This window comes from Macrobrachium rosenbergii, chromosome 2 (genome assembly GCF_040412425.1).
Source record: "Macrobrachium rosenbergii isolate ZJJX-2024 chromosome 2, ASM4041242v1, whole genome shotgun sequence".
NCBI lineage: Eukaryota > Metazoa > Arthropoda > Malacostraca > Decapoda > Palaemonidae > Macrobrachium > Macrobrachium rosenbergii.
The window spans coordinates 23,613,046-23,635,935 of NC_089742.1; the positions used below are offsets into that span (position 1 = coordinate 23,613,046).

General features: G+C 40.2%; 1 protein-coding gene across 1 annotated transcript; it reads left to right on the forward strand.

Annotated features, from left to right (window-relative positions):
- Window positions 1-10,824: 10,824 nt before the first annotated feature.
- LOC136842615 (uncharacterized) lies at window positions 10,825-13,036 on the forward strand. Its single transcript, XM_067110210.1, has 3 exons — window positions 10,825-10,923; window positions 11,546-11,940; window positions 12,175-13,036. The coding sequence occupies exons 1-3, from the start codon at window positions 10,825-10,827 to the stop codon at window positions 13,034-13,036; spliced, it is 1,356 nt and encodes a 451-aa protein (XP_066966311.1).
- The last annotated feature ends 9,854 nt before the right edge of the window (window positions 13,037-22,890 follow it).

The following is a 22,890-nucleotide window of genomic DNA, read 5'->3' on the forward strand; positions in this document are numbered from 1 at the left end:
CTGGAATTAAACCTATTCTTCCACCAAAATAAAAGATTTGCTTTGTACACGTTGTCAAATATTAGTGAAAATGCTATGGGTTGTAGACGCACATCATCAAATAAAATATGTATAATAGGCACAGGAATATGTAGTAATACAGAAACTATGTGATGAGCAGATATGATTATATATAATTACTAGTATACCTGCACATCGTCAAATGTGACAGTTATATAAAATAAAAGAAAGAAAGTGGTGTACGTCTTATTGTACAAGCACTTTCCTGATACTTACTCATGTAAGGTCAATAGCACGAAGGAGAGCTGGCGCCGGGATGAAAGACGGTTACTCTCAGCTTGGCTTGTTGCAGAGGGACATGATATATGTATATTCATTTCTTCTTTTTGTTATATCACATCTAATCATATAGAGAAGAACGCCATATAGACATATGCAAGTATGCCTTTATTTGCATATTTATCATATGATGAAGTAATTGTAATGACTATGGACTGACTAGAAAGGTTAAATTATGATCGGCATGAAAGATTTGGCACTGAGTTCATGCTTAGGAAAAAAAAAAAAAAGCATGAACTAAAACAAGAGCAACAGCAACGCATAACCATAAATGTCTTGGGAAAAATGATATCTCACTTAGGAAAAGGTTCCGTCATTTTCCAGCTAACCTCATTACAACGACTCCTCGTGTGGGCGTTATTGCAACTGTCAGAAGGAAGCGTGTTGTTGTGAATAGATGAGGAGGAAAAAATATCTTTCCATTCAAGGAGAGGAGAAGGAGTTCGCTTTCAATGCAAAAGCTATTCAGCGGGGCACGACTCTCGGGACCAGATCTCGAGTTCTGCCACATTACAAAAATAAAATGAAATAGAGAATCCCCATCAGCATAATTACGACATCTTCCAGGATTTACGTATTTTCATGATCAGGTTGTAAGTCGTAAACGAAAAGAATCGGGGAATAGGACGTCATTATCTTTGCAGAAATATTTCGTTTTGTAAGAATCGCAGACACTTGTTCGAAATACCAAGCATATCGCTGTCGCTTCTATTCGGAAAACTTGACGAAGTGCAATGCTAGGAATCGACACATACTTCTATAGATTGAATTAAGAGAACCGGAAAGGTTGGTTTTATATCTGGCCAATGATTTGGGTAGCAAATGGAAAAATTATCGGCCGCTTCATTTCGAAGGCTAATTCAAACTATGGCTTTGAGTGTAGTCTAGCGACTGGAATTTGTTGAAAAATGAGAATGGCTTGCTAGAAAGTGGATGAAGAAGAGGCTCGGGTAAAATACAGGGGAGTGCAAAAAGGTTATGAAGATTATGATTGAGGTTCGAGATAGTAGGGCGTTTCAGACAAAAGGCTGCAGCAATATGAAATGAAAACAGTAAGTGGTTGGTGACAAAAGAACTCAAAGAAAAGGAAAAGGGGATTATTAATTTTCAAGTGCAGTAACATGACATACTCGTATGAACAAATAGTATACTATTTAATGTTATCTTATATTCTAATATTGTATGAGGAATATAAGATATGTCGTCGCAAAATACTAACCAGGATGCAAACCTATATGCCTTTTCGGTTGATTTAATATATTTGAGTTTAAACAAAGAGTATAGAGAAGTAAAGAGAGGGGCGGGCTCTTTGTAATTGGAGTTCGAAGATGTCAACAACATGACAGGGACTCAGTTCTGTGCTGCAGTTAATTGCGTTTTTCAAGAAAGAAAAGGCCAGAGTTATCATTTTTTCGATCCCCCAAAGCCAAGGAAAGGTGAGTGATAGCTTTTCAGTTACATTTTATCAAAACTAAGTTCACACTAACGAAATCATGAGGTATGTTCATGGTTATTCTCTCGTTGTTCCTCTGACCAAAGAGTTTACTGTACTCTAAGCTCTCTGCATTGGTTGTTTCATTCACCATGTTTTGTCTAGACAGTACAATGGTTGCTGAGAGTTGTTGTAGCGAATCAGGCATTCTCTTACTTCTCAAGATATTTCATATAGCAGTATTTGTTTGTTTAATTGTGTTTCCCCCGGAAACTCTCAGTCATAGTCGCTTAGATTTCTTCTTTGTTTTATTCATCTTTCGGTAGTCTTTCTTGATTCTTCTGTCTTGTCTCTTGTTCGTTGTCTTCTTTCTTGCATTGTTACATTATTCTTCTTCTGCTCCTGTTGTCACACAAACTTTCCTGTAAAAATTAAGCACTGGTGGTGTAGTGTGGCATGAGGAGAAACGTGCTAAGTAAAAGTTTGTTTAAATTATTTAATTATTATACTGTATATTTGATTAATTAAGTAATTTGATTGATAAGACACCTTTTCATAAACTGTCAAATGCTCATGATGAAGAATGTACTGTGTGTTGATTTAATAGTAAACAGACTTTGTTGGGAAGATGGACCAATTGTTCAACTGTTTCAGTAGTGGAACTCGGCACCATTAACTTTTGGTGGAGTGTGGTATGAGGAGAAATGTGCTGAGTAAAAGTTTGTTTAAATTATATGATTATCATATATTTAAATAATTAATTAATTTGGTTGATATGACACCCTTTCACAAACTGTCAAATGCTCATGATGAGGAATGTATTATGTGTTGATTTAAGAGTACACAGACTTTGCTGAGAAGATGGACCAATTGTTCAACTGTTTCAATAAAATTAGACTCATTGCCAGTAGCCTACTGCAAAATGCGACATGTCATGAGTCTGAAATCAGCTCACAAGGAATTTCTAGTTAACTGCCTCACATGGTCGGATGGTATGAAATCACTTGGTCCGTGAAAGCTGCCTTGCCTCTCTGGATGGCAGATGGCAATCAAAGGTCTATTACAGTTGTGGGATGAGTTACATTTAAAGTACAAGCTGTCTTACCTATTAACCAACAGACTCAATCAAGATTGTTTGGAGAATTTATTTTCAATAATTCGCGGAAAGGTGGGTACAGGGACAACCCAGATTCATGTCAGTTCAGGAGTGCATTCTGCCAAGTCATGGTGGAAGCTATTATGGTTCCAAGTGATGGTGCTAACTGCCAAGAAGACATTGATACTTTCTTGGTAACTGTGAACAATATAGGGACTTCGGGCTTTGCAAAATCTGCAGTGGATGTTACATTCTTCTCTGCCAATTCCTGTATCGAGGAATGCAATGTGTTAGCATATATCACAGGTTTCATTGTGCATAAGATTCGTCACAAGGTTTGTAGAGAATGCAGGACAAAGCTTCAAAGTACTCTTGATCCACACAACCCTGTTCATGTTTTCCTTTCCAAGAAGACTTATGGTAACACACTAGGAGAGGAGCTAATTGTGCCAAGTACAGTCCTTTACGACATGATTACTCAGATGGAAAACGAGTATAGAAAGATGGTTTCTGACATTTACTACATAAGCAGAGTTCACTACAGACTTGTGACGGGCTTGGAGGAGAAGATGCAGGGAAAGTTTTTAGCTTGTTCTGTGTGCAACTGCAGGTTCTTCATTGTCAACGTCTTTATATGCCTCCGCCTTCATCACACTTTAAAAGATGTAAAGAAAAGTCTTTTAGTTGCAGGTCGAAAGAACCGAAAACTCATCTGTACTACCAAAATATAAACTTGCAGTGTAGGGCCCAGATGTACTATACATAATTGCGATATCTTAAGTTACAATGGCGTCTGTATCCTCATTTTTCTGGCTTTTCTTTTGATAATATTCCTGTTTTCCATTTAATTTCTGAATAATATGGTTAGAAACATATTGTATTTGTCAACAGTCGCAGAAAAAATAAAAAAAAAGTTTATTGCAATCTGGTATGTGACTATGTAATGTTGAAAAAACCTTAAAGAACCCAAAAATATAATGTAATGAACAAAAACTTAACTTTACACCATCATAAATGTTAGTGCATCCGGGCCCAGTATAATAAAATAAAGATATCAATTTCAGTATGATAAGATAAAGATATCAATTTACAACGGAGGAGTTTAAGTTTGTTTATAGTTTGGCCTGATATATCTTATAAACATTTAGTTATCTATATGATTTCCTTTCATCCATAATTTTCAATTTTTAATAAGCTGGTTAGCATCAGTAGTTATTGAAGAAAAGTTAAAGTATACCTTAGTTTTACCAGACCACTGAGCTGATTAACAGCTCTCCTAGGGCTAGCCCGAAGGGTTAGACTTATTTTACGTGGCTAAGAACCAATTGGCTACTTACCAACGGGACCTACAGCTTATTGTGGAATCCGAACCACATTATAGCGAGAAATGAATTTCTATCACCAGAAATAAATTCCTCTAACTCTTCATTAGCCGGTCGGAGACTCGAACTCGGACCTAACGAGTACAAGCTCACAACTCTACCGACTCGTCCCACGAAGAGCTTAGTTACTGATAGAGGATAAGCTGTATGTATTTACTAATTTTTTTCCTATAGAATCTTAAATAATCAGTCAGATGAATACATTGCTATATAAATAATAAAAGATCAGGAGATAGTGTACAACCAACAAAAGAGCTAACATTCGTCTTAAACATTAGTGTAAAGTGTATGCCAGTACAAACAAATGCTGTCACACTTTCACGACTCCGGTAACATGGCGACACCGGTCCCTCAGTTACAATTTTCCCAAAAGGACTCGCGCGACTGTCCACTCTTTACTTCTCTATACTCTTTGGTTTAAATAACTATCACAGATACCCACGTGTTACAAACTTTTTAATCAGCTACTTTGGTGGACATGGACTGATTTCGATTCTACTTACAGATACTGGAAATGAACGAATTTGTTGTCCAACAAGACGTGATCCAATATTTATATCCAGACAACAGAATGGATAAAGTCATCTGCCCACATATGTATCATGTCTATATGAATCCTTGTCAACGTGAGGTCAAAATCACCACGTATAATTACTTGGGATGTAAGTACGTAGGTAAAGCTTATTGATATTAAAAGAGGGTTTTATTAACTAACATTTTTAGTATAAGTGACCAAGCAAACATCTGCCATGGCGGAGAAGGATGAATTTCGTTTCTCAGTACAGAACCTGAATTTAATATGAATACATCATAGATGAGTCGAAACGAACATAGAGCTTTCTTGACTGCTAAGTGGGTTCAAAACAGGGAAGGTACTCTTCTCATACAAAATTACCTTATCCCTCAGAGTGTAAGAAGTTATTCTCAAGATAAAGTTCAAAACCAAAGGAGTATATATATATATATATATATATATATATATATATATATAATATAATATATATATATATATATATATATATATATATATATATATATATATATATATATATATATATATATATATATTACAATTTCCCTGGGTTTATATTTTACGGGCCGGCAGCAGAGCTTTATTTAATTGGCCTTGGAGTTCTGACTTGCGTAGAGAGAAATCGTAAAAAAATATAAGAAAAGGCGAGCATTTGGAGCTGAAGGCTCCTAATTCATGAGAAATGTTACGTAAACACTTGGGATAGATTAAAAATTATATTTACAAAAGAAAGCATTTGAAGGGAAACTGGATAGTAGCTGATAAAGGGCTTGCAACCCTGAAGATCCTTCTACTGGAGTCTTCATTAATGGCAAGGCACAGACAAGATGAGTCCACTGTGAATGAGTCCCTGCAAGAGAGATTTACACATTACTTGCCAGTAAAGGAACAATTTAACACAGAATAAGTCTCGAGTTTTCACTGAGGGTGCCAAAGGCTCGAGGAATGAATAACCACTTTACACTCGAACACAGGACATTGGAAATGGCACTGGATAAACTGGCACAAGGACAGAAGTGAAATGCTGGTACTCCAAGCTTTCTAAAGGGCAAACTATCGTGACCGAAAAGTCTTCACTCGCACTTTACCTTAGGGGAAGCTGGTCTCTGATGAAGAAGGACGAGGTCACCGACGATGCAAGCTGTCCACCCAAGTGGCTGGGTATGGAGTCGGACAGGGACTGAAGGGTGATCTCTCAACCAGGTTACCACTCGCCCGTATATGGGTGTCCCTCAAGACCGATTGCAAGCGGTCCTGCTCCCTGTGTACTAAATGCTTGTATATGCTGCTGTCTTTTTCCTTATAAGGTGTCCGATGCATCATGACGTGGTGTGTCAACCACCAGGTGTTCAATCGATTCGGTGACCTCTTCCCAGGTTTCTGGTTGATTATAATAGCTCCCACGGGAAGATAACATACGAGCCTTCATTCGGGCTTGTTTGTTGATATCTAAGAAAGTCAGCACAGCTGATTTGCTTTACTCTTCTCCCAACAAGAAACGGAAAAACTTTTAATTTACTCTATCCCAACACGAAGTGGAGGAGAATAACTACACGCATTAATACTAAACTACTTTAACATGGCCCGTGTTCTTCAATTTACGGTATACGTGTAAACAGATAAAACAGCGTTTATTTTCTGTAGAAACCGTATCCCCTTCGTGATGTGTAATGACGATACATAATTCGTCAACTCGACAGCTGATGGCCTGCTGACAGTGGTGGGCGAGCGAGGTACGCGAGTTTAATTCGCAACTTTAAACCACGCTATTTTATCACCTGTACTTTACTTACAACTCGAAATTTACAAGGCTATAAATAGCTACTCAGCTCAATCGTATTATGACGAGGGGTCTGGGGATAAAACAGAGTTCTTGAAGGAAGGAAGAAAAAATAATAATAACAAACGGAAAAATTTACAGAGAATGAAAACCACTGACCACATACAGAAGGCCCGGAACACATCTCTCGGGGCATTTAAAATCACAGGGCGAGTCTATGACATGATTCATTAAAGAACGATAAATGAATAACTAAAAAGAGTAAATGAGGTTAGCAGAGAATAGTGAGGTATTTATTGTTATGCTGGAATTTATCGTCACTTCATATAAATAATGGCCGAGACTATCTTCAAGCCCAGGGCTGGAAAAGAAGGAAACCCCACGAAGGGCGCGACTCCTTCGGAAGAGCTGACACCTGCCCTGTGCAAGGCATGGGCGCAAGGGCGTGCCACATCCCACTCTGTTATTCTCAATGATTTATACATTTTGAGGGGAATGGTATCCCGTATTTAATTGCCTCTTGTGGTGATAATTTAAGAAAAGATTAATAGAAAATGATAAGGGATAGAAGTTCGGAAGACGGAAGAGATAATAGGTGCGCCAATGCGTATCTTCTGGATTAGAGGTGCAAGACTTCGAAAGATGAAATAGTGGCACAGGTGCCGGGAAGCTCTAAGGCTCTTTGTAAGCTACCTGGAAGGTCCATGCCCGTGGTAATTCCGCCATAAAGCTCCTACTGGGACTGATCATCTTGGCCCAGCCGGGAAAAGTGAGGGCCGGGCCGGAGCGGCATGGAAGTGCCACCTGGGCCTTCTGCAACAGCTGGCGCGGGAGTTTTCGATGCTGGTTCTACCATGATCCGTCACAGCTCTTGCAGTTCATCGGCCAAGTGAGATATGGCAGAATCCTGACTTGCAATTGAGTCGGCGACAAACTGAGGCAGAGAGGAGGCGGTCGGGGGCAGCGTGAGCGGCTCGCAGGTATCAATGACCAGCTCGGGCACGGGTTGCGAGGCTGCACCTTTAGGTGAGCTCCCTCTGTGGTTGAGAGGAACCGTCTCTCTTACCGACGCTGGTAGCGGTGCCAGGCCGGGAGAAGAGAGGGGGGGTCCTGAGTTGGATCCCTTGAATGGAGATAAGGGTTGTGCTCTGCCGCTGGCACTAAGGCAGAGTCAGGCACTATCAGAGGTTCACTTGTGCTCGTCAGTCAGAACAGACGAAGCAACTCTTTCGGTGCATGCAAGTGGCACCGGCAGGCGACAGCATCTCGGGAGGATCTGATTGGGAGCCCTGGCACTGGCACTGGGGCAGGGCAGGGCACTGGGGTGGACTTGGAACCGATGGAGGGCCACTGTACATCATCTCAGGTGGCATCCAATTATCACTTACAAATTCCCTTCGTGATAATTTCATCGGGGATATTCCAGAAGTAGCGTGAATTTGATATTAAAAACATTTGTAGCTTCATGATTATATATAAATCACGGTGTGATAAAAATTTTATATATATATATATATATATATATATATATATATATATATATATATATATATATATATATATGTGTGTGTGTGTGTGTGTGTGTGTGTGTCTGTGTGTGTGTGTATGTATGTATCATATATATATATATATATATATATATATATATATATATATATATATATATATATATATATATATATATATATATATATATATATATATATAAATATATATATATATATATATATATATATATATATATATATATATATATATATATATATATATATATATATATATATATATATATATATATATATATATATATATATATATATATATATATATATAATTATGATCCACTAGGTCACACTAATAAATGATAAGGAACCAAGATATTAAAGAAAAAACTTTCCACCATTTTTTAAATCAGCCATCCCCAAAGATCACTGCTATACCGAAAATTCTAATAATTTTGTTCAGACCTATACGTGAAAATTGGCTCAGAAATAATAACTATGGTTTTCACACGTAGTTCCCTTTTTTGAAAGAAACATCAAACGTTGCGGAAATTTTGAGACATTATTATTATTATTATTATTATTATTATTATTATTATTATTATTATTATTATTATTATTATTATTATTATTATTTGTCGCCTTATCTCTTTTATTCTCAGTTTTTTTATGAAAACTGTTCTCTAGGTACCTTCCTTATGGCAATAATTTTCCTCCGAATATTGATTTCTTTGGTTTATTTCCCATGCCCTCGAGGACTTTTCTAAAGTAAAAAATTTGAAATGTCTTCGTATCTTAGACACTAAACCACTTAAAGACTTCTCATATCCAGCAATCGACACTGCCGAGGGCATTATTTCGGTCCTTTGTTCCTCACACCGTTAGACTGTGGAACAGTCTCCCTGAGGATGTCGTGTAATTGGAACTTCAAAAGTTCAAGCAAAGATGCAATGCATTAATACCCTAATGCTGTTCTCCTGGCATTTGAATACATTTTTATCTATTTGTTAATTTATTAATTTACTTTTTTATTTTAATAAGTGAGATCTCTTCTTTCTGTATTTCCTTTTACTTTCTCTTACTTCCTAATGAGCACCATACAGTATACTTTGGAAGGTTAACTTTCAAGTCAATGACCCCTGTGGGCTTGTTCCATATGAATAGGGTTCATCTTCTGAATAATAATAATAATAATAATAATAATAATAATAATAATAATAATTATTATTATTATTATAATATTATTATTAAAAGGATGGCTGTATTATGCGAATTTATCTTATATAGTGTCTTTTCTATCCTCCTTATGATTCGCTTTTCAGGCTCAGCGATGTTAGTCAGTAACTGGCCGATATTCATGTTAGAAAAGGACAGTGTGCGGAATATTGGAAGTCTTTTATTACAATATTCAATCAGAAATCATTCGTCTGGGTTCAGGTTCTATTGTAGGTACCGTCGACATGTTTCGACCAGCTCGTTGGTCATCCTCTGGACGTGGTTGCAGGAGGTCTGAAGAAACGAGGTGCTCGGGTTGGTATTTATAGGGAGGTCATGATCGGTGCTGAATTATGATTGGCTGCCCGGGGCATGCCCTCGGGCGGAGCCTTCCCATCCAAGTTCTGTTTTCGTCTTGTGTAAGCGGCGTTGTAGTGCTGAGGATGAAGAGAAGAATTTCGATCCCTCGGATGCCGAATTTTGATTTGCTCGTACGCTATGGGGATCGCTCGTGCATGTCTCCTGGCTGCCGTGGGAGGAGAAAGGTTTCTTGCGTAATGTTGAGTGTTGGTTTCTCCTTCCCAATGTGCAATGCTTCCAAGAGGCGTAGGCGGCGGTGGTCGGTAATTTGGTCAATTATCGATTTCGATGTTCGTGATTATGTCTTTTCTTGCTATCCTCTGGTTATGGACGGTCCTGGCATGATTAAAGATAGCCCCTCTTGGGCGTGGCAGGAAATCCTTTTGGAGAAACGCATGGTGGTCATACCGATGTAAAAAGCGAGGCATCCTCGGTGGGGCATGAGTACCGGTATACCACGTCCGGTTTTCTTCAAGGGGTCCTGCTGAGGGGCTGGGTTGTTGCGCATAACCAGGCTGCTCGTCTTTCTGCTCTTGTAACAGATAACCAGATGTATGTTTCTGTTGGAGTCAACAGGGCTGACATTATTCTTGATGATGTTTTTGAGGGCGCGTTCGTCTTCTTTATATTTATGATGAAATTGCCCTTTGTAGAAGAGCTCTATGCGTTCAGGGCATCGGGGCGAGGTTCCTGACGGTACCATCTATTGATGTTCGCCTTGATAGATTCTTCTATATCCCGGTTTGGGTGTCCATTGTCGACGAGGGTTTGGGCTACACGTTCCATTTCTCCGTGGGTGTCGTTCCAGAAGGAGCAGTGTGAGAGGGGCCCTCCTGACGTAGGCGCTGATGGTGGAGCGCTTATACCTCTCGGGCACTTCGCTCGCCCGTTCATACACATGCCCAGGTTCGTGTGTTTCGTGTAGACCCTCATAGAGAAAGAGGCCTCTCTCTGTTCCACAAGGACGTCAAGGAAGGGGGAGGCAGCGGTTTTGGCTCTGCTCGATCGTGAAACTGAGGCAGCTATGGTTGTGGAATGCACGCCTCAGGTTTTCGATCTCCTCTTGCGAATTGGCGCTGATAGAAGGTGTCGTCGATGTAGCGCACGTACATCCTTGGTTGGTGTATTTCTTCGAATACCCTTTTGCTCCACAGTGCCCATATAGAAATTGGCGAAGAGGACTCCGATGGGAGAACCCATCGCCACCCATCGATCTGGGTGTACATATGGCCAAGATGGTTGGAGAAAGGATAGCAAGAAAAGACATAATCACGAACATCGGAAAGTAATTGACCAAATTACCGACCACCGCCGCCTACGCCTCTTAGAAACATTGCATTGGGAAGGAGAAACCAACACTCAACATTACGCAAAGAAACCTTTCTCCTCCCCACGGCAGCCAGGAGACATGCACCGAGCGATCCCCATAACATTGAAAACCACTCAGAAAATCAAAATTCGGCATCCGAGGATCGAAATTCTTCTCTTCATCCTCAGCACTATAACGCCGCTCGCACGCAAGACGAAAACAGAACTTGGATAGGAAGGCTCCGCCCGGTACATGCCCCGGGCAGCCAATCATAATTCAGCACCGATCATGACCTCCCCTATAAATACCACCCGAGCACCTCGTTTCTTCAGACCTCCTGCAACCACGTCCAGAGGATGACCAACGAGCTGGTCGAAACATGTCGGGTACCTACAAATAGAACCTGAACCCAGACGAACGATTTCTGATTGAATATTGTAATAAAAGACTTCCAATATTCCGCACACTGTCCTTTTCCAACATGAATATCGGCCAGTTACTGACTAACATCGCTGAGCCTGAAAAGCGAATCATAAGGAGGATAGAAAAGACACTATATAAGATAAATTCGCATAATACAGCCATCCTTTTTAATAAGACCTGTTTAAAAGAGGGTCTACTCCCTTCATATACTTCCCTTCGGCTGCATGACCCCACTGCCCAGCGAGAACCAGGCACGAGAAGCTTCAGAAGGACTCTACTGCAGCGGCAGCTGTCGTCCAAAGAGAGAGAGAGGGCCACACTCGTCGAGGAGAAGAAAAACTTGTACTCCGAGTGGGCGAACTTCCGCCGACGCAGCAGCAACCCTGAAGCAGCCCATTCGAGTGCCTCAGAAGAGGATGAAACAGCCAGCAACACCCTCCAAGGGCGAGGGCACTGCAGTGACATCATCGAGTGCCTACGTCGCTTGGAAGAGAAAGATGCGGAGAAAAAGATGAGGACCATCACCAAGAAACTGATCGCCCTCAACGGGGGCAAGCTACTTTCCTCCATGCAAGAGAAAGAGGATATATAAATCACACCATATACTCCGACTCCCGAAGAAGACGAAATCCTGAAATTGGGACTTAACTGCCACTACATCACCCGGCCGAGGCCCCTGGACAAGCGCCTTGAGATCGAATATCATGGATAATATCCGAAGACAAAGAGGACCTTGGCACCCTAAACGACGTTTTTCAACCTCCTGTTGGCTGAGGCCCTTACCGACCGGGGCGACTACAAGAGTAACATCATCGACCGGCGCCTGAGGGAGGCGGCCAAGCAGTTGAGGGAGAGAGAAGACATCACCGTTCGTAGGGCCGACAAGACCGCCGCTTTTGTCCTCATAAACACTGAGGACTACCATCGGAAGTTGGACGATATCCTGGCGGATAGTACCAAATTCCAAAGAATTACTAAGAACCCCGTCGACGAGATCAGGCGGGAGGCGAACAGGATCATAGAGACGGTCAACGCCGCCTCCAACGCCCTTCACCTACCACCAATCACGGGGGACTATGACCTGGGGTACGTCTACGGGAACGTCAAGACGCATAAGCAAGGTAACCCCCTGCGCCCCATCATCAGTCAGATTCCTGCCCCGACATACCAGTTGGCTAAGAGGCTAAATACCATCCTTACGCCTTATGTTCCGAGCAGCCACAGTCTGAAGTCGTCAGCAGAGTTCCTGGAGGCCTTAAGAGCGGCGCCCCCTGGAGGCTGTATTGCTTCGATGGATGTGGAGTCTCTCTTTACCAACGTCCCCGTCGATGAGACCATCCAAATGATCTTGGACCGTGTGTATAGGGACCCCACCACCCCATCCCTGAACATCCCTGAGCATGCCCTCCGCGCCCTCCTGGAAATCTGCACCAAAAAGGCCCCTTTCTCCAACCATCGTGGCCATATGTACACCCAGATCGACGGGGTGGCGATGGGTTCTCCCTCAGAGTCCTCTTCGCCAATTTCTATATGGGCGCTGTGGGCAAAGGGTATTCAAAGAAATCGCCAACCAAGGATGTCACGTGCGCTACATCGACGACACCTTCGTCAGCGCCAATTCGCAAGAGGAGATCGAAAACCTGAGGCGTGCATTCCACAACCATAGCTGCCTCAGTTTCACGATCGAGCAGAGCCAAAACCGCTGCCTCCCTTCCTTGACGTCCTTGTGGAACAGAGAGAGGCCTCTTTATCTACGAGGGTCTACACAAAACACACGAACCTGGGCATGTGTATGAACGGGGGCGAGCGAGTGCCCGAGAGGTATAATAGCGCTCCACCATCAGCGCCTACGTCAGGAGGGCCCTCTCCACTGCTCCTCCTGGAACGACACCCACGGAGAAATGGAACGTCTGTAGCCCAAACCCCGTCGACAATGGACACCCAAACGGGATATAGAAGAATCTATCAAGGCGAACATCGATAGATGGTACCGTCAGAACCTCGCCCCGATGCCCTGAACGCATAGAGCTCTTCTACAAAGGGCAATTTCATCATAAATATAAAGAAGACGAACGCGCCCTCAAAAACATCATCAAGAATAATGTCAGCCCTGTTGGCTCAACAGAAAACATACATCTGGTTATCTATTACAAGAGCAGAAAGACGAGCAGCCTGGTTATTTGCAACAACCCAGCCCCCTTCAGCAGGACCCTTGAAGAAAACCAACGTGGTATACCGGTACTCATGCCCCGTCCGAGGATGCCTCGGTTCTTACATCGGTATGACCACCATGCGTTTCTCAAAGGATTTCCTGCCACGCCCAAGAAGGGGCTATCTTTAATCATGCCAGGACCGTCCATAACCAGAGGATAGCAAGAAAAGACATAATCACGAACATCAAGTAATTGACCAAATTACCGACCACCGCCGCCTACGCCTCTTGGAAGCATTGCACATTGGGAAGGAGAAACCAACACTCAACATTACGCAAGAAACCTTTCTCCTCCCCACGGCAGCCAGGAGACATGCACCGATCAGCGATCCCCATAAGCGTCACGAGCAAATCAAATTCGGCATCCGAGGATCGAAATTCTTCTCTTCATCCTCAGCACTACAACGCCGCTCGTACGCAAGACGAAAACAGAACTTGGATAGGAAGGCTAAATAAATAAAGGGTACATGCCCCGGGCAGCCAATCATAATTCAGCACCGATCATGACCTCCCCTATAAATACCAACCCGAGCACCTCGTTTCTTCAGACCTCCTGCAACCACGTCCAGAGGATGACCAAAAGCTGGTCAAACATGTCGAAGCTAGTACCTACAATAGAACCTGAACCCAGACGAACAATTTCTGATTGAATATTGTAATAAAGACTTCCAATATTCCACACTGTCCTTTTCCAACATGAATATCGGCCAGTTACTGACTAACATCGCTGAGCCTGAAAAGCGAACCATAAGGAGGATAGAAAAGACACTATATAAGATAAATTCGCATAATACAGCCATCCTTTTTAATAAGACCTGTTTAAAAGAGGTCTACTCCTTCATAATTATTATTATTATTATTGTTTTAATGCTGAACTATTTGTTGTTAACTTATTTAATTATTAATTTTATCTTCTCTGATTTTGGTAAAATTCATTTTGTAGGTACATAAGAATAGTGAAGATTTTTTCAGAGTCCAGAGGTCCACACCATGCTCCTTAATCGGCATAACGCTTATCACACTCAGAGCCACCGGATCTTTCCTAGTGACACAAAGGGTTTTCGGGGTCGTTATCCAGGACTAATATTTCTTGGGGCCACTATCTGTATGATATTTACAGTGTTTTGTTTATGTAAACCAACGGTAATCCCCAACGGGCTTGTCCCCTTAGGGGTCACTATATAGGAAAGATTCTGAGCCGCCTTTGAGCAACTGACCATTTTCGGATAAGACCAGCATAATATAAACAACCATATCCTACACTGACAGGTCCTTAGAGTACAACAAATATGAAATTTCCATTAATTTAAATGCTTACGAATGGTTCCATAGACTAAATTTATGAATATCATAATTCGGGAAAAGGATGAAATGTATCAAAATGCAGTCCTGTAAAGCAGTAAACAAGGTGATCTTACGTATCATCCGATACGTTACCGTTCTAAACTCATATAATTGAATAAAAATCAAAATATCACTATATTTGTTCTCAACTTGAAAATTTCTAATGAACAATTGTTCTCTTAACTGCACAGCAACTTGCTCTCTCTCTCTCTCTCTCTCTCTCTCTCTCTCTCTCTCTCTCTCTCTCTCTCTCTCTCTCATAAAAACTGGTTTGATCCTCTGAGCAGAGCAAAAGTGTAAAAAGAGCTGAAATACCAAATTTCACTATCATTCACTTTGTTGAATTTTTCTAGTTGTGCATATAATCTTACACAAATATACACAGGCATACATACGCACAAATACGTACATTAGGTTATATATATATATTCCACTTATATATATATATATATATATATATATATATATATATATATATATATATATATATATATAATATATATACACACACACACACACCATATACCTATATATATATATATATATATATATATATATATATATATATATATATATATATATATATATATACATACACACATATAATGTATAAATCTCATGAAAAAACAGGCACCGCCTTCCAGTGCATCGTCAAAAACTTGAAACTGAAGCCAACTCCCACCCAATTTCCTTCAGAGAGAAAAGGGCTTCGCAAGAAAGAAGGAAATTCCGGAAAATCTTATAAAGATCTTCCTTATTCCTCGATGGAGTTTTGCATATTTCTTCTGATCTATTTGCATAAATGGCTTTTGCACGATCTATTCTATTCAGCGATTGGCAGAGGACGATTCCATTACCACATAAATTCTCATGTCGCATGTGCTAAGAAGTTTTCAGATGAAACGAAAAAATCTGATTTTTATGGAAAGAATATTTTCTCACACATACTATTTATTGTATCTACAGTACACGCATCATTATTACAGTATTATTATTATTATTATATTTTTTTGGTCTATCACAGTCATCCTATTCGACTGGGTGGTTTTTATAGTGTGGGGTTCCAGGTTGCATCCTGCCTCCTTAGGAGTCCATCACTTTTCTCACTGTGTGCGCTGTTTCTAGTAGCACACTCTTCTGCATGAGTCCTGAGCTACTTCGGCACCTAGTTTTTCCAGATTCCTTTTCAGGGATCTTGGGATCGTGCCTAGTGTTCCTATGATTATGGGTACAATTTCCACTGGCATATTCCGTATCCTTCTTATTTCGATTTTCAGGTCTTGATACTTATCAATTTTTCCTCTTTCTTTCTCATCTACTCTGGTGTCCCATGGTATTGCCACATCAGTGAGTGATACTTTCTTCTTGATTTTGTCAATCAACGTCACGTCTGGTCTATTGGCACATATCACACTATATGTTCTGATACCATAGTCCCAGCGGATATTTGCCTTGTCGTTTTCTAGGACTCTCTCAGGTTGGTGTTCGTACCACTTATTACTGCAAGCTAGCTGGTGTTTCTTGCACAGGCTCCTGTGGAGGGCTTTTGCTACTGAATCATGCCTCTTTTTGTACTAGTTCTGTGCAAGTGCTGGACATCCACTTGCTATGTGGTTTATGGTCTCGTCTTTCACACTGCACTTCCTGCATATGGGAGAGATGTTATTTCCATCTATTCTTCTTTGGACATACCTGGTTCTTAGGGCCTGATCTTGTGCTACTGTTAGCATTCCTTCTGTTTCCTTCTTGAGTTCTCCCCTCTGTAGCCATTGCTATGTTTCATTGCTGGCCAGTTCTTTTGTCTGTCTCATGTACTGTCCATTCACTGGTTTGTTGTGCCATTCCTCTGTTCTGTTTTTCAATATCTTGTCTGTATATTTCTGAGTCTTCGTCTACTTTTATCAGTCCTTCTTCCCATGCGCCCCTTAGCCACTTGTTTTCAGATATTGCCCCAGTGCTCTGCTCTCAATGTTGGCACATTCCTCTATGCTTAGTAGACCTCTCCCCTCTTCCTTTCATGTTATGTATAGTCTGTCTGTATTTGCTCTTGGATGTAGTGCTTTGTGTATTGTCAAGTGTTTCCTAGTTTTCTGGTCTATGCTGCAGAGTTCAACCTTTGTCCACTCCACTGCTCCTGAACTGTATCTGATTACTGGTAGTGCCCATGTGTTTATGGCTTTCATCATGTTTCCGGCATTGAGATTTTACTTGAGTATCGCTTTAAGTCTCTGCATATATTCTTTTCTGATCGTGTCCTTCATCTCTTGGTGTTTTATATCCTCTCCTTCTGTCATTCCCAGGTATATGTATCCTGTTTCATCTATGTGTTTGATGCTGTTCCCATCTGGCAGCCTTATCTCTTCAGTCCTTGTTACTTTGCCTTTTTGTATGTTGACCAAGGTACATTTTTCTATTCCAAACTCCATCCTGATGTCCCCAGATACAATACTTACAGTATGGATTAGGATATCTATTTCCTTGATGCTCTTACCATACAGCTTGATGTCGTCCATGAACATCAGATAGTTAATTCTTTTGCCTCCTTTCTTGAGTTGGTACCCAACATCCATCTTCTGCAGTACTTTTGTCATGGGAATCATGGCTACTACAAAGAGTAGTGGGGACAGTGAGTTGCCTTGAAAGATGACTCTCCTGATGTTAACCTCTGCTAGTCTTATCCCAGAGCTTGTAAGTACTGTATTCCTGTTGTGATTGTATTTTTAAAGAAGTTGATGGTGTTTTCCTCTGCCCATATATTTTCAGGCATTCTATTAGCCACATGTGTGGTATCATGTCGAAGGCTTTCTTGTAGTCAATCCATACCATGCTTAGGTTGGTTCTCCTTCTCTTACTATTCTTCATTACCATTTTGTTAATTAGGAGCTGGTCTTTTGTGCCCCAACACTTCTTCCTTCTGCAGCCTTTCTGTTGGTGGGGGATGGTGTTTGTATCCTCTAGGTAGCAGTATAGCCTTTCACTGATGAGACCTGTTAGTAACTTCCACATGATTGGTAGGCAAGTGATAGGCCTGTAGTTAGTTGCTATATTTCCCTTGTTCTTGTCATTCTGTACTAAGGATGTTCTCCCTGTGGTCATCTATTTGGGTGCATGGTGGTTTGTGATACAATGCTGGAGTTGTTCTGCTATTCGTGGGTGAAGGGCCTTGAAGTTTTTGAGCCAGTATCCATGGACTTCATGAGGCCCTGGGGCTTTCCAGTTGGGAATTTTCTTTAGTTGGTGTCTGACTGTGTCTGTTGTGATCTTGGTGAATTTGTTTTATTCTACCCATTTCTTCTGCCTTGATTTCCTGGAGCCATGTTGCATGTTTGTTGTGTGATACCGGATTGCTCCATATGTTTTCCCAGAGTCTCTTACTTGGTTCGGCGTCAGGAATTTCCTGGCGGTTGTCCTCCCCTCTTAGTTGGCTGTATAATCTTTTCTGGTTGGTTCCAAAGAGTTTGTGCTGTTGGTATCCTTTATTCCTGTTCATGTACCATTGGATCTTATGTGCTTTGGCTTTAAACCTCTGTTTTATTACTTCCACTGTGTTGTTTAGTCCCTTCCCCTGTACTCTGTATTTCTCATTGAGTTCCTCTCTTGTTTTCTTGCTTCTTAGCCTCTTTTCTGCCATCTCTTTCAGTTTACTTAAGTCAGATATATCGCCATGATTTGTTTTTCCAGGTGCCTTTTCCAAGGCAGTTGCTGTTTTGGTTTCTGTTGGGTTGGTTGTGATGGTGGTGTTTGTATCCCATGAGTTCTACTACTAGTCTTGCTCCTGCATATGCCAGCTTATTTGTTTCTGTGATACTAGTGGTGTGGATTAGTCTCTTTATTTCATTAACTTCACTTATTTTTCCCTAAGTTTCTTTGCGTTGTAGGCTTTAATGGATGGGATCTTTGTTCTCTCTGTATCTGGCTTCATTCATTGTCTGATTTTTTCCATCCAATTCCGACTTTTCTGTTACATCTTCGGTGTTTCCTCATGTGTCGTTGTTTGGTAGCTCATCATTCCTGTGTCATCGTCTCTTAGTTCGTCTTCTTGTCCTTCGTTGCTGGATGTTATTTCTCTTTCCAGTTCATCTCTTTCTGTTGTGGAGAGCCAGTTCTTTTTCTTTATGTTCCTTACTTGGTCTGCCAGCATCTGTTCTGTTTGAGGGGTGTTATTCTCTCATTCCAGCTGTTGACCAGTCTTCTTCTGTATCCTCTTTCTGTTGGGTTGCTTCTGATGTAGCATCTTCATATTACTTATTTTCTTCTCTTGTCCATTTCTTCTTCTGGTTTGCCTCTGTAGCTCCAGTCTCTGGTTGCTGGTTACTGTCGTTGTGGTGGTCAGTTGCTGGATGACGACGTCCAAGTACCTGACCGTTCTCCCTGTCGAGTGGGTTGTATACCTGGCTGCCAGATGAAGCTCCTCTGTTGCCAGAGGTTTCATTTACGTCGTTGTCGTTTATTCTTTAATTTCTTTCCATCTTTACTGAGTTTTGTTATTTAACCCATAGCTGGACCCTACCCCATCGATAATAGGTACTCATTTACAGATGAGTAGACTGAGGAAATTATGATAAGATCCTTTCCCAAGGAATCAATGCCGAGGAGAGTGGTCACCCATCCAACAACTGACCAGCCCCAATGTTGCTTAACCAGTCCATCGATGAGCTAAACCATATTATTATTATTATTATTATTATTATTATTATTATTATTATTATTATTATTATTATTATTATAGTGAATATACATGGTCCCACTTCATTGTAATGATGTCTAATAACTCTTTAAAACCAGCATTTGTCCCTCTGTTACTAAATCGTTTACTTTTCATAGATTTACCTTTGGGTTCGACTTCGTGACATACATCCATTTATAAGTAATACGTAGATTTCAAAACTCATAACTCGTGAGATTTGATGTTACTATCTTCATTTCCTTGTGATAGTGAGGTAAGCTTTGGATACTATGATCCTATCTCTCATTCTCTTCTCATCCCTCCACTCCACGCCTCCTCTTTTTAAATTCACCTAAACACAGATCTGTGACCCTCTTCCATACGGTGACCATGGCAAATCAGACATAATATTTAGCGCTCGTTTTTATTTCAATAACCTATATCATATCTAATGTTAAGTCATGCTCACTTTCTTTGTAGATTTAGCATATTAGAATATATTTATTTAGCAATTATTGTTTTTTATCAATTCTGAATATAACGTTAAACCTTTTCTCAATTTATATTGGCATTAAATCTTATCCATCTTCTAACTTAAAGGTTGGTTAAGCATTTTCATCACATATATTGATCAATTTCGCTTAATAATATGAATGTGTGTTAATTTTCCTTATATGCTAAAGGAATGCCTGAAATATAAATCAATTAATACTGGAGGGTACCTATACGAGACTACGACCCCATCCGGTAAAACAATGCATCTTCAGTAAAATGATATACTGTACAGTACTCTGAATAATTATACAGTAATTAAATAGTCGTAAGAAATGGCTTCAATAGAATAAAAAAATATCCGTGACACAGTTTAATCTACTGTAATCTTCGTATCGTGTTACTCAGGACACACTCTGGTTGAGGTAACTCCAAAATATTGCAAGGGTTCGGACGTGCAGAATTTTAAAGCAGTCTTAACAACGGCTGTGCGCTAGTCCGAAACTATTTGACAGGCTTGTGGGTCAGTAGAAAAAAAAAATCACGCACACAATATATATATAAAAAAAAGTAAGTTCTGCACTCCACTCTTCTTAGTGCGAGTAAATGTTGAGAGGAGAAACATACGGTTGTGGAAGCATTTGAATATAAGAAAGATAAATTAAATTGTATATTAGGAATGTATCTCAGAAAGAATGAAACTCATATGCGACTGCATTTCCATACACATAAAAGAAAGAGAGTGGGAGAGAGAGCAAGAGCGTGCTTGCGTACGTTCATATATTTCACATTACAAAATGTTCCTACCCCATTTTCGTATTCTCATTTTGATCATTTAATCTCTGTCTCAGTCTCTGTCTGTCTCTGTCTGTCTGTCTGTCTGTCTCTCTCTCTCTCTCTCTCTCTCTCTCTCTCTCTCTGAGGAGGGTGGGTGTGTGTATGTGTGTGTATCTGAGTGTGAGATAACACAGCCATTGTCAACAGTGCCTGCTAGTATGTACAGAAGTGGGAACTGAGGTGTTTAGTAAACATAGAAGTGTGCGAAACGCCACGTACGAAATCAATTTGAGAGAGAATTCAGACGTGCCGCGCGGTTATCGTAGAATCACTTAGCATTCAAAATGATTGCATGTACCTCATATCAAACTGGGAGGCATGTTTTAATTAAGGATGTTTTATTAATGCTTTTTCTTATTCATGAAATTCAATGTATTCTCATTCAACGTAGACAATTCTTGTTGTCGTCCAATATATGCTCGTTGCAGCGAGCTTACTCCATATTGAGATGTTTTTAATTTTCTTTTACCGTTGTGAAATATTGCCTTGTTTTTTAATCTGTTAATAACATTATGAAGAAAAATGCTATAACATTAATTATCATATTGTGGATGGAAGGTCAGGGTAATGAAATTGCAGTTAGATTCTGCTGTTGCATGCACCTTACTAATCTATCAGGAGTTGTGAGGTACGGAGGTGTGGGGTTGATAGGTTTGGTGGGGTCAGGGCATTGGGGGTTGGGGGGGATAGGTCTTCCTAATGTAGCCACTCCCTTGCTCTTCCAGGTCTCACATGGGTGTAGAACGGGGTTTAGACGGTAATTATACGCAAGCAAGTACGACATTGTGAAAAATTGGAAAGTTGGAACAACAGAACAATAAAAGACATTAACAAGATGAGAAGTTGTAGGGTTCATAAAGAAAACAAAAATTGAATAGAAAACTGATAAATGATCAGATAATGAAAATTAGATACAAATAAATACATCCTCTAAAATGGATGTCACCGGAAGATGGTATCTTTCAATTTGAGTATTTAAATAAATGAATAAGGTTGCCGGTGTTACCTAGTATATTTAAAATTTCGTTAATTTTAAGTCATCTAAATAAGCGCGTTGTACCTTGAAATGATGTTGATTGCACACAGTTAAAAGACATCTGTCTGGGTTCAAAGACTTGTTTATCATTCGATATGAAGTAATAAAACCCAATCATTCTTTTTAATCATCTACATAAAGGGTAAATTAAGCAATTTAACTAAAATACTGGTTTAGAATGTCCAAGATCTGAAAGATCTGTTTTAGTGGTGCTCCCAGGCAGAGTAGTTACATTCATTTGTATAGATGAATGATTTAATAATTGTTTTTATATGTAAGAAGTTGTAAAGCTACTGGAACAAATAGTTCTTCGTTGGATGGGTGGCTAGAGCTGTCGCCTGGTACGCTGTAAGACGAGCGTTCGACTCTCCTACCGGCTAATGAAGAATTAGAGGAATTTATTTCTGGTGATAGAAATTCATTTCTCGTCATACTGTGGTTCGGATCCAACAATAAGCTGTAGGTCCCGTTACTAGGTAACCAGTTGGTTCTTAGCCACGTAAAATAAATCTAATCCTTCGGGCCAGCCTAGGAGAGCTGTTAATCAGCTCAGTGGTCTGATTAAACTAAGATATACTTAACTTTACTGGAACAAATTACATTTCGTACTGTTACTAGATTATGACTTGACACCATTCCATTCGCATTATAACAATGTTGTTGCGTTATCACTGATAGTAGAACTTATTAGAGTTCCTTGTTTTAAATCTGAGCTCGCGTCGCTTGATGGTTTAGAGCTTCGATTCAATTGCTGTCATTTCGGTCGGCCATAAAATAATTGTAATATTTCCGTATACGCTTTTGAAGTCGAATGTATGATATCTTTATCACTTCACTTTACATTAGCGGATATATAGTGAAACGCCCCGGAGACCATATCACCTCAACTAAAAATGAACAATATAGTGGATAAGTAAAGTTAATGGTGGTTAT

What these genes read in the sequence shown, in the direction of transcription:
- LOC136842615 (XM_067110210.1), top strand. Translation starts at nt 10,825, where the DNA reads ATGGGAGAACCCATCGCCACCCATCGATCTGGGTGTACATATGGCCAA. An exon ending in ATAATCACGAACATCGGAAA is followed by an intron (nt 10,924 to 11,545) that starts GTAATTGACCAA and finishes CTTTTTAATAAG; the next exon opens with ACCTGTTTAAAAGAGGGTCT. An exon ending in GGCAAGCTACTTTCCTCCAT is followed by an intron (nt 11,941 to 12,174) that starts GCAAGAGAAAGA and finishes CGACTACAAGAG; the next exon opens with TAACATCATCGACCGGCGCC.